The sequence below is a fragment of the Mauremys mutica genome, chromosome 17 (genome assembly GCF_020497125.1).
Source record: "Mauremys mutica isolate MM-2020 ecotype Southern chromosome 17, ASM2049712v1, whole genome shotgun sequence".
Lineage (NCBI taxonomy): Eukaryota > Metazoa > Chordata > Testudines > Geoemydidae > Mauremys > Mauremys mutica.
The window spans coordinates 14,336,421-14,354,780 of NC_059088.1; the positions used below are offsets into that span (position 1 = coordinate 14,336,421).

An 18,360-nucleotide genomic window follows, 5' to 3' on the forward strand; every position below is an offset into this window, starting at 1 on the left:
CCAATTTAACCAGTAATTCTTCATGTGGTACCGTATCAAACGCCTTACTGAAATCAAGATATATTAGATCCACCGCATTTCCCTTGTCTAAAAAATCTGTTACTTTCTCAAAGAAGGAGATCAGGTTGGTTTGGCACGATCTACCTTTCGTAAAACCATGTTGTAATTTGTCCCAATTGCCATTGACCTCAAGGTCCATAACTACTTAATATTTTTTCCATGACGTTACAAATTACAGATGTTAAACTAACAGGCCTGTAGTTACCCGAGTCACTTTTTTTCCCCTTCTTGAAAATAGGAACTATATTAGCTAATCTCCAGTCAAACGGTACAACCCCCGAGTTTAGAGATTCGTTAAAAATTATCGCTAACGGGCTTGCAATTTCACTTGCCAATTCCTTTAATATTCTAGGATGAAGATTATCCGGGCCGCCTGATTTACTACTGTTAAGCTGTTCAAGTTTGGCTTCTACCTCGGATACTGTAATTTTCAACCCCGCACCTTCATTCCCATCAGTCACTCTGCCACTATTCCTAAGCCCTTCATTAGCCTCATTAAAGACCGAGGCAAAATATTCATTTAGATATTGTGCCATGCCTAGTTTATCCTTAATCTCCACTCCGTTTACAGTTTTAAGCGGTCCCACTTCTTCCTTCTTGGTTTTCTTCCTATTTATATGGCTAAAAAACCTTTTACAATTGGTTTTAATTCCCTTCGCAAGGTCCATCTCTACCCGGCTTTTGGCCTCTCTCACTGCATCCCTACACCCTCTGACCTCAATAAGGTAGGTTTCTTTGCTGATCCCTCCCATCTTCCACTCCTTGTACGCTTTCTGTTTTTTCTTAATCACCCCTCTGAGATGCTTGCTCATCCAGCTCGGTCTAAAACTGCTACCTAAGGACCGTTTTCCCTTTCTCGGGATACAGGCCTCTGACAGCTCCTGCAACTTCAACCTGAAATAATCCCAGGTGTCTTCCGCCTTTAGATCCCTAAATATGTTAGTCCAATCCACTTCCCTAACTAGTCGCCTTAATTTAGTAAAGTTAGCCCTTTTGAAATCGTAAACCTTAGTCTCAGATGCAATTTTGTTTATCCTTCCATTTATTTTGAACCGAATCAGCTCATGATCACTTGAGCCAAGGTTGTCCCCTACAACCATTTCCTCAACAAGGTCATCACTACTCACCAAAACCAAATCTAAAATGGCATCCCCCTCGTCGGTTCAGCTACTACTTGATGAAGGAATTCATCAGCTATCACGTCTAGGAAAAGCTAAGCCCTATTATTATTACTAGCATTTGTCCCCCAATCTATATCCGGGAAGTTAAAGTCTCCCATGATCATACAGTTCCTATTAGTATTTACCTCCTTAAAAACATTAAAGAGTTCTCTATCCATATCCAGGCTAGATCCCGGCGGTCTATAGCACACCCCAATCACTATCCCAGGGGAGGCTCTAGTAGTTTTCTTCCCTAATGTGACCATTGCCCAAACAGACTCCGTATTATCCATTCCATTACTAGTTATTTCATTTCAGTTTACCTTATTATTGACATACAATGCTACTCCCCAACCTTTACCTTTGTTTCGGTCTTTCCTAAACAGCACATACCCTTCCATACCTGTACTCCAGTCATGACTACCGTTCCACCATGTTTCGGTTATTCCTACGATATCCGGATTCAATTCTCGGACCAGGAGCTCCAATTCCTCCATTTTGTTACCTAGGCTTCTCGCATTGGTGAACAAACATCCTAATTTTTGCTGTTTGGCTTCTCTCACCTTTGTTACCCAATTTGGTAGGGACACAGTACCACCAGTATGACCTATTGGTCTAGTATCCATCCCCCCCCTCTTCCTTATGTCCAAACCCGTCCCTCTGGCTATATCCGTTCTTATTCTGTCATCCTCCCTCTCAATGTTTAAATTTGGCGTGGAGCATGCCTGGACATCTCCCAACCGTCTCCCCACATCCGGGGCTCCGTCCTTGTCCCCGGGCCAGCTCCAACAATGGCCCAAACATCATCCTCCTTACCTCATCCGGGTCTCCTCCTCCCAGAGACAAGGCCCTGCTCGGGGCACTAGTTCTGGGGGAAGGCGGGGAAGGGGGGGGGGAAAGGGATGGCTTTCAGAACCCCCACTATGAAAAGTGATAGAACAACACTGTGGTCGTCTTTTTCTAAATTAGGTGCAAGGGAGAATGGGCTGGATGTTGAGAAAAAGGAAGCGGACAAAAAGATGGATGATGTAACCCATGGAAAAGAACCAGAAAACGTATTAGGTACAAGAAAATATCTCTCTTTTTTTCTCTGAAGGATGTTTTTCTTAAAATTCTCAATACAGTTGTATCCATCAGGTCTGTAACCAGGGTTGGGTGAGGGGGCAGCTGCCCAGCGTGCAAAGCCCCAGGAGGTGGAAAAATGGACAAGGAAAAAAGGGAAGGGGGTAAAGGCCTGCAACAGGATCGGGATCCTGTGGGTCATGATTCCATATCATAGCATACCAGTGCCATCCTCTCTTCTGTGTTGCTGCTGGAAATGGTGCTGCCTTCAGAGTTGAGCACCCTTCCAATCTGCATTGTGCTGCTGCTTGTGTGACTGTAGCGATGCGAGACTCACCGCTGTGGCACCTCCTGCTGGTCTCTCAGGGAATTAGCTTCCAGCCTCCAGAGCGCCCTCTGTCAGCCAGTGTCTGCTACTGGTGGGCCCCCATGTCCCTCTGTGGACTGTGGTGCCACTTTCCTCTGGCAGTACAACCCTCAATCTCGGGGTCTCCCCTCCTCGGGGAACCCCCACTCCCTGTCCCCACCTCGCCTCAGTCGTAGGCTACTGCCAGTCACCAATTAGCCCCCGCTCCCTGGGGCGGACTGCAGTATACGACACTCATCATAGGCAAGGTTGGGTTTGGTCCTGCTGCCTCTGCCTAGGCTTGGGCTGTCCACAGCAATCCCAGTACCTGTTTGGACTTGTACTAGGCCGCAGCCTGGGGGGTTTCCAGGCCGGAGCTCCCCAGCTCCCTTGGCCTTCCCCCAGCCCTGCTGCACTCCAGGTGCCTTCCCTCAGCTCCCTGCAGCCAGGTCCCTCCCTCTCAAAGCGAGGAAAAGAGTCTCTGGAGCTCCTGGCTCACAGCCTTTTTATAGGGCCAGCTGCGGCTTGATTGGGGCACGGCCCAGCTGTGGCTATTTCCCCGATCAGCCCAGGTTTCCCCTACCACAGGCCTCTCCAAGGGCTCTTTTAACCCTTCGGGGCAGGAGCCAGGTTACTGCCAAACTACAGTGACCCATTAGTGTCAACACTTCACACAGTGACCAACAGTTAGTGTTGAGGCGGTAAGCATAATTAGTGTTTGTGATAATTTCACAAGGTCAGATGGATATATGGTCGTATATAGGTGCAGGAACTATGGGTGTGGGGGGTGCTGCAGCCCCATGAGGTTTTACCCACGGCTCCATTCCCGATGCCGAACGTGGGGTCATGGATGCTGGGTCTGTGCCCAGGATTTTGCTGATGGCCCCACGGCCACGGTCAAATCTGTCATCCACATCCAGGGCTCTGTTCTTGTCCCCGGGCCAGCTCCAACAATGGCCCAAGGCTCATCCTCCTTACCCCATCCGGGTCTCCTCCTCCCAGAGACAAGGCCCTGCTCGGGGCACTAGCTCTGGGGGAAGGTGGGGAAGAGGGGGGGGATAGGGGCTGGCTTTCAGCACCCCCACTATTAAAAGTGATAGAGCAACACTGTGGTCGTCTTTTTCTAAATCAGGTGCAAGGAAGAATGGGCTGGATGGTGAGAAAAAGGAAGTGGACACAAATATGGATGATGTAACCCATGGAAAAGAACCAGAAAATGTATTAGGTACAAGAAACTATCTCTCTTATTTTCCCTAAAGGATGTTTTTCTTACAATTCTCAATACAGTTGTATCCATCAGGTCTGTAACCAGGGTTGGGTGACGGGGCAGCTGCCCAGGGTGCAAAGCCCCAGGAGGTGGAAAAATGGACAAGGAAAAAAGGGAAGGGTTTAAAGTCCTGCCACAGGATCGGGATCTTGTGGGTCATGTTTCCATATCATAGCATACCGGTGCCATCCTCTCTTCTGTGTTGCTGCTGGAAATGGTGCTGCCTTCAGAGTTGAGCACCCTTCCAATCTGCATTGTGCTGCTGCTTGTGGGACTGTAGCGATGCGAGACTCACCGCTGTGGCACCTCCTGCTGGTCTCTCAGGGAATTAGCTTCCAGCCTCCAGAGTGCCCTCTGTCAGCCGGTGTCTGGCTACTGGTGGGCTCCCATGTCCCTCCCTGGACTGTGGGGCCTCTTTCCCCTGGCGGTACAACCCTCTATCTCGGGGTATCCCCTCCCCGGGGAACCCCCACTCCCTATCCCCACCTCGCCTCAGTCGTAGGCTACTACCAGTCACCAACTAGCCCCCGCTCCCTGGGGCAGATTGCAGCAGACGCCACTCATCATAGGCAAGGTTGGGTTTGGACCTGCTGCCTCTACGTAGCCTTGGGCTGTCCCCTGCAACCCCAGTACCTGTTTGGACTTCTACTAGGCCGCAGTCTGGGGGGTTTCCAGGCCAGAGCTCCCCAGCTCCCTTGGCCTTCTCCCAGCCTTGTTCCACTCCAGGTGCCTTCCCTCAGCTCCCTGCAGCCAGGTCCCTCCCTCTCAAAGGATAGAGAGAGAGTCTCCGGAGTGCCTGGCTCACAGCCTTTTTATAGGGCCAGCTGTGGCCTGATTGGCGCGTGGCTCAACTGTGGCTACTTTACCGATCAGCCCAGGTTTCTCCAAGGGATGTTTTAACCCTTTGGAGAGGAGCAGGGTTACTACCACACTACAGTGAAACACTGTCAACACTTCACACAGTGACCAACAGTTAGTGTTGAGGCGATAAGCATAATTAGTGTTTGTGATAATCTCACAAGGTCAGAAGGATATATGGTCGTACATAGGTGCAGGAACTATGGGTGTGGGGGGGTGCTGCAACCCCACGAGGTTTTACCCACTGCTCCACTCCCGACCCTGAACGTGGGGTCATGGATGCTGGGTCCGTGCCCAGGATTTCGCTGATGGCCCCACGGCCACGGTCAAATCTGTCACCCACATCGAGAGTTCTGCTCTTGTCCCCATGCCAGCTCCAACAATGGCCCGAGCCTCATCCCCCTTACCCCATCCGGGTCTCCTCCTCCCAGAGACAAGGCCCTGCTCGGGACACTAGCTCTGGGGGAAGGCGGGGAAGAGGGGGGGGAAGGGGCTGGCTTTCAGAACCCCCACAATTAAAAGTGATAGAGCAACACTGTGGTCGTCTTTTTCTAAATCAGGTGCAAGTGAGAATGGTCTGGATGGTGAGAAAAAGGAAGCGGACACAAAGATGGATGATGTAACCCATGGAAAAGAACCACAAAACGTATTAGGTACAAGAAAATATCTCTCTTTTTTTCTCTGAAGGATGTTTTTCTTACAATTCTCAATACAGTTGTATCCATCAGGTCTGTAACCAGGGTTGGGTGAGCAGGCAGGTGCCCAGGGTGCAAAGCCCCAGGAGGTGGAAAAATGGACAAGCAAAAAAGGGAAGGGGGTAGAGGCCTGCATCAGGATCAGGATCCTGGGAGTCATGTTTCAATATCATAGCATACCGGTGCCATCCTCTCTTCTGTGTTGCTGCTGGAAATGGTGCTGCCTTCAGAGTTGAGCACCCTTCCAATCTGCATTGTGCTGCTGCTTGTGTGACTGTAGCGATGCGAGACTCACCGCTGTGGCACCTCCTGCTGGTCTCTCAGGGAATTAGCTTCCAGCCTCCAGAGCGCCCTCTGTCAGCCGGTGTCTGGCTACTGGTGGGCTCCCATGTGCCTCCCTGGACTGTGGGGCCTCTTTCCCGGGGCAGTACAACCCTCTATCTCGGGGTATCCCCTCCCCGGGGACCCCCCACTCCCTATCCCCACCTCGCCTCAGTCGTAGGCTACTACCAGTCACCAACTAGCCCCCGCTCCCTGGGGCAGACTGCAGCAGACGCCACTCATCATAGGCAAGGTTGGGTTTGGACCTGCTGCCTCTACGTAGCCTTGGGCTGTCCCCTGCAACCCCAGTACCTGTTTGGACTTCTACTAGGCCGCAGTCTGGGGGGTTTCCAGGCCAGAGCTCCCCAGCTCCCTTGGCCTTCTCCCAGCCTTGTTCCACTCCAGGTGCCTTCCCTCAGCTCCCTGCAGCCAGGTCCCTCCCTCTCAAAGGATAGAGAGAGAGTCTCCGGAGTGCCTGGCTCACAGCCTTTTTATAGGGCCAGCTGTGGCCTGATTGGCGCGTGGCTCAACTGTGGCTACTTTACCGATCAGCCCAGGTTTCTCCAAGGGATGTTTTAACCCTTTGGAGAGGAGCAGGGTTACTACCACACTACAGTGAAACACTGTCAACACTTCACACAGTGACCAACAGTTAGTGTTGAGGCGATAAGCATAATTAGTGTTTGTGATAATCTCACAAGGTCAGAAGGATATATGGTCGTACATAGGTGCAGGAACTATGGGTGTGGGGGGTGCTGCAACCCCACGAGGTTTTACCCACTGCTCCACTCCCGACCCTGAACGTGGGGTCATGGATGCTGGGTCCGTGCCCAGGATTTCGCTGATGGCCCCACGGCCACGGTCAAATCTGTCACCCACATCGAGAGTTCTGCTCTTGTCCCCATGCCAGCTCCAACAATGGCCCGAGCCTCATCCCCCTTACCCCATCCGGGTCTCCTCCTCCCAGAGACAAGGCCCTGCTCGGGACACTAGCTCTGGGGGAAGGCGGGGAAGAGGGGGGGGAAGGGGCTGGCTTTCAGAACCCCCACAATTAAAAGTGATAGAGCAACACTGTGGTCGTCTTTTTCTAAATCAGGTGCAAGTGAGAATGGTCTGGATGGTGAGAAAAAGGAAGCGGACACAAAGATGGATGATGTAACCCATGGAAAAGAACCACAAAACGTATTAGGTACAAGAAAATATCTCTCTTTTTTTCTCTGAAGGATGTTTTTCTTACAATTCTCAATACAGTTGTATCCATCAGGTCTGTAACCAGGGTTGGGTGAGCAGGCAGGTGCCCAGGGTGCAAAGCCCCAGGAGGTGGAAAAATGGACAAGCAAAAAAGGGAAGGGGGTAGAGGCCTGCATCAGGATCAGGATCCTGGGAGTCATGTTTCAATATCATAGCATACCGGTGCCATCCTCTCTTCTGTGTTGCTGCTGGAAATGGTGCTGCCTTCAGAGTTGAGCACCCTTCCAATCTGCATTGTGCTGCTGCTTGTGTGACTGTAGCGATGCGAGACTCACCGCTGTGGCACCTCCTGCTGGTCTCTCAGGGAATTAGCTTCCAGCCTCCAGAGCGCCCTCTGTCAGCCGGTGTCTGGCTACTGGTGGGCTCCCATGTGCCTCCCTGGACTGTGGGGCCTCTTTCCCGGGGCAGTACAACCCTCTATCTCGGGGTATCCCCTCCCCGGGGACCCCCCACTCCCTATCCCCACCTCGCCTCAGTCGTAGGCTACTACCAGTCACCAACTAGCCCCCGCTCCCTGGGGCAGACTGCAGCAGACGCCACTCATCATAGGCAAGGTTGGGTTTGGACCTGCTGCCTCTACGTAGCCTTGGGCTGTCCCCTGCAACCCCATTACCTGTTTGGACTTCTACTAGGCCGCAGCCTGGAGGGTTTCCAGGCCGGAGCTCCCCAGCTCCCTTGGCCTTCTCCCAGCCCTGCTCCACTCCAGGTGCCATCCCTCAGCTCCCTGCAGCCAGGTCCCTCCCTCTCAAAGGATAGAGCGAGAGTCTCCGGAGTGCCTGGCTCACAGCCTTTTTATAGGGCCAGCTGTGGCCTGATTGGCGCGTGGCTCAACTGTGGCTACTTTACCGATCAGCCCAGGTTTCTCCAAGGGTTGTTTTAACCCTTCGGAGAGGAGCAGGGTTACTACCACACTACAGTGAAACAGTGTCAACACTTCACACAGTGACCAACAGTTAGTGTTGAGGCCATAAGCATAATTAGTGTTTGTGATAATCTCACAAGGTCAGAAGGATATATGGTCATACATAGGAGCAGGAACTATGGGTGTGGGGGGTGCTGCAACCCCACGAGGTTTTACCCACTGCTCCACTCCCGACCCTGAACGTGGGGTCATGGATGCTGGGTCCGTGCCCAGGATTTCGCTGATGGCCCCACGGCCACGGTCAAATCTGTCACCCACATCGAGAGTTCTGCTCTTGTCCCCATGCCAGCTCCAACAATGGCCCGAGCCTCATCCTCCTTACCCCATCCGGGTCTCCTCCTCCCAGAGACAAGGCCCTGCTCGGGACACTAGCTCTGGGGGAAGGCGGGGAAGAGGGGGGGGAAAGGGGCTGGCTTTCAGAACCCCCACAATTAAAAGTGATAGAGCAACACTGTGGTCGTCTTTTTCTAAATCAGGTGCAAGTGAGAATGGTCTGGATGGTGAGAAAAAGGAAGCGGACACAAAGATGGATGATGTAACCCATGGAAAAGAACCAGAAAACGTGTTAGGTACAAGAAAATATCTCTCTTTTTTTTCTCTGAAGGATGTTTTTCTTACAATTCTCAATACAGTTGTATCCATCAGGTCTGTAACCAGGGATGGGCAAGGGAGCAGCTGCCCAGGGTGCAAAGCCCCAGAAGGTGGAAAAATGGACAAGGAAAAAAGGGAAGGGGGTAGAGGCCTGCATCAGGATCAGGATCCTGGGGGTCATGTTTCCATATCATAGCATACCGGTGCCATCCTCTCTTCTGTGTTGCTGCTGGAAATGGTGCTGCCTTCTGAGTTGAGCACCCTTCCAATCTGCGTTGTGCTGCTGCTTATGTGTCTGTAGCGATTTGAGACTCACCGCTGTGGCACCTCCGGCTGGTCTCTCAGGGAATTAGCTTCCAGCCTCCAGAGCGCCCCCTGTCAGCCGGTGTCTCGCTACCGGTGGGCCCCCATGTTCGTCCTGGACTCCGGAGCCACTTTCCACTGCGGTGCTGACCACTGGCACCCCTCAGTCTTGGGGTCTCCCCTCCCCGGGAAACCCGCACTCCCTATCCCCACCTCGCCTCAGTCGTAAGCTACTGCCAGTCACAAACTAGCCCCCGCTCCCTGGGGCGGACTGCAGTAAACGCCACTCATCATAGGCAAGGTTGGGTGTGGACCTGCTGCCTCTGCCTAGCCTTGGGCTGTCCCCTGCTACCTCAGTACCTGTTTGGACTTGTACTAGGCCGCAGCCTGAGGGGTTTCCAGGCCGGAATTCCCCAGCTCCATTGGCCTTCCCCCAGCCCTGCTCCACTCCAGGTGCCTTCCCTCAGCTCCCTGCAGCCAGGTCCCTCCCTCTCAAAGTGAGAGAGAGAGTCTCCTGAGCTCCTGACTCACAGCCTTTTTATAGGGCCAGCTGCAGCTTGATTGGGGCACGGCCTAGCTGTGGTTATTTCCCCGATCAGCCCAGGTTTCCCCTACCACAGGCCTCTCCAAGGGCTCTTTTAACCCTTCGGGGCAGGAGCCGGGTTACTGCCAAACTACAGTGACACATTATCATCAACACTTCACACAGTGACCATCAGTTAGTGTTGAGGCGATAAGCATAATTAGTGTTTGTGATAATCTCACAAGGTCAAAAGGATATATGGTCGTACATAGGTGCAGGAACTATGGGTGTGGGGGGTGCTGTAGCCCAACGAGGTTTTACCCACGGCTCCACTCCCGACCCCAAACGTGGGGTCATGGATGCTGGGTCCGTGCCCAGGATTTCGCTGATGGCCCCACGCCCACAGTCAAATCTGTCACCCACATCCAGGGCTCCGCTCCTGTCCCTGTGCCAGCCCCAACAATGGCCTGAGCCTCATCCTCCTTACCCCATCCAGGTCTCCTCCTCCCAGAGACAAGGCCCTGCTCGGGGCACTACCTCTGGGGAAAGACAGAGAACAGGGAGGGAAAGGGATGGCTTTCTGCACCCCCACTATTAAAAGTGATAGAGCAACACTGTGGTCGTCTTTTTCTAAATCAGGTGATAGTGAGAACCGGGTGGCTGGTTTGAAAAAGGAAGCGGACACAAAGATGGATGATGTAACCCATGGAAAAGAACTAGAAAACGTATTAGGTACAAGAAAATATCTCTCTTTTTTTCCCTGAAGTATGTTTTTCTTACAAGTCTCAATACAGTTGTATCCATCAGGTCTATAACCAGGGTTGGGCAAGGGAGCAGCTGCCCAGGGTGCAAAGCACCAGGAGGTGGAAAAATGTACAAGGAAAAAAGGGAAGGGGGTAGAGGCCTGCATCAGGATCAGGATCCTGTGGGTCATGTTTCCATATCATAGCATACCGGTGCCATCCTCTCTTCTGTGTTGCTGCTAGAAATGGTGCTGCCTTCAGAGCTGAGCCCCCTCCCAACAGCCACTGCTTTTCAGCCATCCAGCTCTGAATGCAGCGCTGTCATCAGCATCAGCGCAGAAGTATTGATGGCAATAGCATACCAAGCCCTGCATAGGATTATATTTTTATTCCACCTCCCATCCTGCCCCACAGTAGCAGTGGCTTTTGGATGGGTGCTCAGCTCTGAAGGCAGCACCTTTGCCAGCAGCAACACAGAAGAAACGGTGCACAGGTATGGTATTATTTGGTAACATGACCCACAGGATCCCTATCGTGCTGCAGGCTGTGGGTAAAACCTCATGGGGCTGCAGCACTCCCTACACCCATAGTTCCTGCACCTATGGTCTATGTCAGAGGGCACTCCCAAGGCTGGAAGGGCTGTTTTAACCCTTCAGGGCAGGATCGGGGTTACTAGCCCGCTACAGTGACACATTAGCGTTAACACTTCACACAGTGGCCATCAGTTATTGTTGAGGCAATCAGCATAATTAGTGTTTGTGATAATCTCAAAAGGTGAGAAGATATGGTCGTACATAGGTGCAGGAACATGGAGATCTACATCAGTCCCGGCATGAATGAATGTAAACAAACATTAAAAAAAAAAGGTTTAATTTTTTTTTGTACCTGGTACATTTTCTAGTTCTTGTCTGTGTGTTTCATCATCTATCTCTGTGTCTGTTTTCTTTTTCTTACCAGCCGGCTCATTCATTCACCCTTAGTAAAATATAATTTATTGATTTCCATTAACAATTTCCCCGAATAATATTGAAAATAAAGTAGACATAATTAATAACTTTTATTATTAATTTATTGAAATTGTGTTACTGTGATTCACCGTAACTGGTTGTTATTTATTAGTACAGCACAATACTGCAACTATCGTTATTTCAACTGAATAAAGAATGGTTGTGTAAATGTGTGTATGCAGCAGGAGAGAGGGCTATAGGATGACTGAGAATGAGGGAGGTGAAGAATAATATTCTGTAATAACACGAGGAAAGCCAGAGCAATGGTGGGTAAGTCTGTAGCTAGGGAATAAATTATGAGGGGTTTTTTTTGTTTTTTTTCTGCAGTTGCCTTTAATTTTTTTTCTCCACAAACTACTAGTTTGTATATTATGTAGAATATGTGATGTCACCATGCATGGTGTGGTTCACATATGAGAATGCCAAACTCAGGTCAGACTGTTAAAAAACAGGGCAGATTCACCCTCCTGGTGGCATATTCCATAATTAGATTTAGCCTAAGCAGCAACCAGTGTGTACTCCTTTATTGCTACAGTGGCTTATCATGGAGCCACAAACAGTCTGTCTTTAGACAATCCAGCCCCTGGCTTGCCACCCAGACAACTGGACTTATGTGATGAATGATTCTGAAAACCAGAAATCACGCATATTAGGTTCTTCCAACTCTAAGGAGCCAGACACTCACCCCAGATCAATATATACTTCAGGATCTCATCAAATATCATGCTGCAAGCAATCCAGGGGTGAAAGTAACTTAAAGTACTTACCAGTACACCGAGTTCTGAGCAGGGGCGTGACCTCAACCAGAAGAGATGTGGCCTCAAGCGGAAGAAGCGTGGCCTTTCAATATTTAAACGCCCTGGGGCACCGGCTGTGGCTGGGAGCCCCAAGGCCTTTAAATCAACCCAGAGCTACCAGCTGCAGAAGTGGCTGGGAGCCCCAGAATCATAGAATCATAGAATTCAAGATCAGAAGGGACCATTGTGATCATCTAGTCTGACCTCCTGCAAGATGCAGGCCACATAAGATGATCCACCCACTCCTGAAATAATACTCTACCTTGACTCTGCTGTTGAATGCTCTATATCATGATTTAAAGACTTCTAGTAGCAGATAATCCACCAGCAAGTGACCCCTGCCCCATGCTTTGGAGGAAGGCGAAAAACCTCCAGGGCCACTGCCAATCTACCCTGGAGGAAAATTCCTTCCCGACCCCAAATATGGCGATCAGCTGAACCCCGAGCATGTGGGCAAGACTCTCCAGCCAGACCCTCTGGAAAAAGGCTAACAATATCCTATCATTGACCCTTTGTACTAATTACCAGTGTGGCACGTTATTGACCTATTGACTAAACCCGTTATCCTATCATACCATCCCCTCCATAAACTTATCTAGCTTAATCTTAAAGTCATGGAGGTCCTTCGCCCCCACTGTTTCCCTCGGTAGGCTGTTCCAGAATTGCACTCCTCTGATGGTTAGAAACCTTCGTCTAATTTCAAGCCTGAATTTCCTGACTGACAATTTATATCCGTTTGTCCTTGTGTCCACATTAGCACTGAGCTGAAATAATTCCTCTCCTTCCCTGGTATTTATCCCTCTGATATATTTAAAGAGTGCAATCATATCTCCTCTTATCCTTCTTTTGGTTAAGGAAAACAAGCCAAGCTCCTCAAGTCTCCTTTCATACGACAGGCTTTCCATTCCTCGGATCATTCTAGTGGCCCTTCTTTGTACCTGTTCCAGTTTGAATTCATCCTTCTTAACATGGGAGACCAAAACTGCACACAATACTCCAAATGAGGTCTCACCAACGCCTTATATAATGGGACTAGCACCTCCTTATCTCTACTAGAAATACCTCGCCTAATGCATCCCAAGACCGCATTAGCTTTTTTAACGGCCACATCACATTGCCAGGGATTGGGGTGAATTAAAGGGCCCAGGGCTCTGGCCGCCCCAGAGCTCCGGGTCCTTTTAATCACTGGGGGAGCCCTGCTGGCACTACCCCAGGGTGAGAGGGCTCTGATGGGCATTTAAAATGCCTGGTGCTCCTGCCACTGCAGGGAGCCCCAGGCCCTTTAAAATACCACCCAAGCCCTGCTGCCGGAGCTCCGGCAGCACTTTAAAGGGCCCGGGGCTCCCCGCAGCAGCTGGGCCCTAGGCCCTTTAAATCACCACCAGGGAAGCCAGTCCAGTCTGGCATGCCATACCAGCTCTTGCGGGCACGCCGTACCGTACCGGCTTACTTTCACCTCTGAAGCAATCTTTAGTAAAGTAACTAGAGCTTTATTAATAAAAATGAAAAGAAGAAAGTTATTAAAAGGTTAAAGTGAATCATACATTACAGTTGATTTCAGTCTGTAGATCAGGATAATGGCAGTCATGTTAAGTCCTGCCAGTTTGCAATAAGTATCTCTGGTACATCCAAACAAACGGAGACTTCAGTCCATTGTTCAGGCTCCCTTTTGTTAGAAATCATAGTCCAGAGATGTGGAACAGGAAAGAGGCAAGGAGGTGATGATCATAGTCTCCAATTTATGTCCCATGTCCACGTGCATGGAACGTTACTGTCTCAAACATGGGGCCATGCATCACATGTTGTATGTGCCCTTCTGAGTCATGAGGTATTCATTGTCCACATTCTCTGTGATGCGTCAGTGGGAGGGGCCCACAGGAAGAGTTGATTCTCCTTAATGGCCCATCAACACATGGCTGGCTAGTCTTGATGTAAATCTGTCTTGTGGGTGTTACCCAGGAACACATGTTTAGTAACAAGCATACAGCAAAATTTCATAACTTCATGCACAATGGTGATACACACATTTAAACAGGATAATGATACTAAGCAGATTATAACTTTTCCGGTGATACCTTACAAGGCATACTTTGTACATGATTTATTGCAATTTTGTAACAGTGGTGACTATATTAGTGAAAGTTTCACACGTGGTTGTAAACATCTAACATCAATATGTATTGTAGGTTACTCTTTCAAACAAACTTGTTATGATTGAATGTGCAGAGGTATTATTGTCATTGGTAATAATGACAACGATACTGCTGCCCATTCAAAGATATAACAAGTTTAAATTTTAAAATTAAATCATTGTTTCAGCCCTGGCACCTTTTTTATTAAAAATTAAGCACTGGCAAAGACCTGCTGCTGCTAAATCTATCAGGGCATCCTACCCAGAGGAAACTGTGCCTAAGTATATCTTAACTTTGGAGGGTGTATTTGGAAGCACTGGAAGTAGAGAGGATTATATATTAACATTCTGGGCCACCTGCAAGGAACACAGAGAGACACTATTTGACCCAGGAGAAGTTTAATCTTTGGGAACTCCCCAACTCCTCCAGTATGGAAAGAGAGAGGGAAATAGAAACTAGTGCAAAGACCCGAAGAGTTCTCCACTTGTGAGTAGGATGTGGGTTTTGCCAGTGGGGATGAACATCACATTCGGCTGATGATAGGCCTTTCCAGGAAAGATCAAGGAGGCTAGCACCTGCCAGTGTGGAAGATGTTTGGAAATATATCCAGGAATTGAAGATGGCAGGAATCATCAGGAACTCTAAAAGTCCTTATGCCTCCCCATCTGTTGTGGCCAGAAAAAAGAATGGATATGTACACGTGTGTAGATTATTTTACTTTGAATAGATGTACAATCCCTGTCCAGTATCCCACCCCAAGAGAGGATGATGCCTTAGACTGTCTAATAGGAAGCTGTTGGTTTTCTGTTTTTTTGGATCTGAGAAGCGGATACTATCAGATACCCATGGGACCAGCTGATTTGGAAAAGACAGCCTTCATCTGTCAACTCAGATTCTACAAATTTCTGAGAATGCCCCATGGACTATCTGGGGCCCCAGCCACATTCCAGAGATTAATGCAGAGGATGTTTGGGGACATGAACCTTCTGGAAGTCCTGGACTTGATAGTGTTCGGTCACACTTTGGAAGAGCACGAAGAACGGTTGTTGAAAGTGCAGGACTGCCTACAGGAACAAGGATTAAAACTATCGCTACAAAAGTCATAGATTATTAGGGACCTCAGGAGATCATCTAGTCCAACCCCCTGCTCAAAGCAGGACCAATCCCCAAATGGCCCCCTCAAGGATTGAACTCACACCTGGGGGTTTAGCAGGCCAGTGCTCAAACCACTGAGCTATCCCTCCTCCCTAAAATGGCCAGTTCTGTCAGGAAAAATAAAGTATGTAGGGCATATCATCCCTCAAAATGGAGTTGCTGCAGATTCGGACAAGCTGGAAGCCTTGAGGACGTAACCAAGAGCCAATACCTTAAAAAAATGGAGTTTCTTGGGGTTCTGCAAATATTATAGGCCATTTGGTGAGGGCTACGCTGCTCTTTGTCAACCCTTCAGTGAATTCACAGAAGAACAAAGGGGCTTCTGCCCACAAGAGAGAGAATATAAAAGGCCCTGGAATCCTTTCCATTAGGGGTCTTTGGCTGCCAGTTATGAAGAAATCCCCTAGTTACCACCTGAGCTGGGACTAACAAGGATTGTGCCAGACTAGGAAGGAATCCAGTCTGTGAAAGAAATTTATTGGAACATCTCTGAGGGTGAGATTTCATCTGTATTCAGTTTCTTAATGTATTAGGCTTAGACTTGCATGTTTTGTTTTATTTTGCTTGGTAACTTACTTTGTTCTGTCTGTTATTATTTGAAACCCCTTAAATCCTACTTTTTATACTTAGTAAAATCACTTTTGTTTATTAATCAACCCAGAGTAAGCAATTATACCTGGGGGAGTAATCAGCTGTGCATATCTCTCTATTAATGTTATACAGGGTGGACAATTTATGAGTTTACCCTGTTTAGGCTTTATACAGAGTAAAATGGATTTATTCAGAGTTTAGGCTCCCAGAAAGACTGAATATTAGGTGCTGGGAAAGTCCCTATTAACTGAGAAGCCCCTGGGCTAAGTGAATCTTAGTTTCTGTGAACTGCAGGGGGCCCTGGCCCAACCTCTTGGTCTGTGCTGAAGCAGACTGGTGTGTCTAGCTCAGCAAGATGGGAGTGGAAGGAAGCTTTTTCTGGCAGGGAGATTTGTTCTCAGTGGTATCCCAGCACATCTAGTGACAGACTTGAGAGAGTTTCTGTGACCCAACCTGTCACACGATGCTACTGGATTCTCCCCTTATTATCTAATGTTTGTGGGGGAAGTGAGACTTCCTGTGGACATTTCTTTGGGAGTGACTCCAGGTGGAGGTGGCCCTGAGACATAACTTCAATATGTAAAGAAATTAAAGCAACAAGCTGGAGAACTTCTGCCATCTCTGTATGGATGCAGCAGCAAAGACTGCAATTCAGAATAAGACCTGACATGACTGGTGAATAAGGGAGTAAGTACTACTTCTAGGTGAGCGGGTTTGGATAAGAAACTTGGGAGTAAAAGGGAAGAACTAGCTGGCATACAGAAGGAATTCAGAACCCTATCAGGTCGTTCAGAAATGACCTGGGATTCCTGTATGTCAGCTCTGGAGAGAAAAAGGAAGGAGAAATGTCAGAACTCTTCACAGGAATCACTTCTTGCCTATTGAGCAGTTCGGTTCCCTGAAAGTGAACCTGGGAGAGAGACAGCAACTAAGTTTACTACTAGAAATCAGGCTGTTCCACATGTCTAGGATGGTCTGGCAGTGACTGAACAGCAACATGAAGATGAGAGTATCTCTGGTGATGAAACTGATGATTGGCATTTAAGTATTTTTGTCGACTCCCCATAGCCTAGGACCATGAGGCCCTTTGAGGCCCCACTGACTGAGTCCTGCACTACAGCCCTCAGTGGTGAATACAGCTGCAGGGGGTGAAATGCCCTTGGTGATGCCCAAGAAAGGGGAGGTACTGCCCATTAGACACTCTCCTGTGCAGGATGCAGAACCTGGTGTGGATTTACAGCCTGTACCAGGGAAAGTGCATATTACAATGCATAAAACTGGGAGAGTGGTGAAGCTGGTAGTAAAGCTTACCTATGGCCTGCCTGGTACTTCAACTAATAGTCCTATAAATGGTATGCATGAAGCTATACCTGCCATGGGTGTTGTCATAAACATACAGTTAAGGGTTAATTCCTCTTTTACCTGTAAAGGGTTAAGAAGCTCACATAACCTGGCTGACACCTGACCAGAAAGACCAATAAGAGGACAAGATACTTTCAAATCTGGGAGGGGGAAAAAGTCTTTGTCTCTGTTGGGTGTTTGCTTTTGCCGGAGACAGAAAAAGAAGGAACCATCCAACTGCTATAGCGTAGTAAGTATTTAGAGAAGAAATGTGTTAGATTACTTCATTTTTGTTTGTGAGTTCTTTTGCAAATAAGAGGGAGGGTAAATTTGGGTTCTTTGTGTAACTTTAAAGTTTTCCCAGAGGGAAATCCTCTGTGTTTTGAATCTGATTGTCTGTGAGCTTATCTTTCATTGTAATCTTACAGAGGTACTCCTATCACCTTTTTTCTTTAATTAAAATTCTTCTTTTAAGAACCTGATTGATTTTCATTGTTGTAAGATCCAAGGGTTGGATCTGTGTTCACCAGGACTAATTGGTGAAGGGATATTCTCAAGCCTACCCAGGAAAAGGGGTGTAGGGGTTTGGGGGGATTATTCTCAAGCCTGCCTGGGAAAGGGGGGATAGGGGCTTGGGAGAGATATTTGGGGAAAGGCAGAGCTCCAAGTGGCTCTCCCTAAATGTTTGTTTAACTTGCTTGGTGGTGGCAGCATACTTGTAACCTAAGCTGATAGAAATAAGCTTAGGGGGTCTTTCATGTGGGTCCCCATATCTGTACTCTAAAGTTCAGAGTGGGGAGGGAACCCTGACAGGTGTATTAGGGAAAACGAGTAAAGAGTTCTGTTATGTATGTTAGTGAAAAATGTATAAGGCCCTGAAGGTCTAGAACTTGGTCCTCTCAGCCACTGACATCTCCTGCCCGCCGCCCAGCAGCAGCTGTAAGCAGCTTGCACTCCACTGCCCCTGACCTGCAGTGGTCACAGATCATTGGAAGTCCTGCCGCCAGGGGTTTTGAAAGGCAGCATCTTTATGGCTCCTGATTGGCTCCCTGCCCCATATAGAAGCATGGGGCATTCCAAGAAGATCCAGGCAGCAGCATAGATCTCCTGCAGTTCCCATGACCATTCCTGTTCCTTGCTCCTGAGCTCATGACTTTGACCTCAGATTTGATTTAGATTTTTCCTCCTGACTCAGAACCTGAAACCTGACTCAGACTCTGACACTTGATATTGAT

At 48.8% G+C, this 18,360-nt stretch overlaps 1 protein-coding gene across 1 annotated transcript in view; it reads left to right on the top strand.

Annotated features, from left to right (window-relative positions):
• LOC123352006 overlaps positions 1 to 18,360 on the top strand; it is a 63,957-nt gene that overhangs the window by 42,412 nt on the left and 3,185 nt on the right. The window contains exons 6-10 of the mRNA XM_044991690.1: positions 2,190 to 2,282; positions 3,761 to 3,853; positions 5,314 to 5,406; positions 6,866 to 6,958; positions 8,419 to 8,511. Coding sequence (XP_044847625.1) covers positions 2,190 to 2,282; positions 3,761 to 3,853; positions 5,314 to 5,406; positions 6,866 to 6,958; positions 8,419 to 8,511 — 465 coding nt within the window. The remainder of the gene's footprint in view (positions 1 to 2,189; positions 2,283 to 3,760; positions 3,854 to 5,313; positions 5,407 to 6,865; positions 6,959 to 8,418; positions 8,512 to 18,360) is intronic.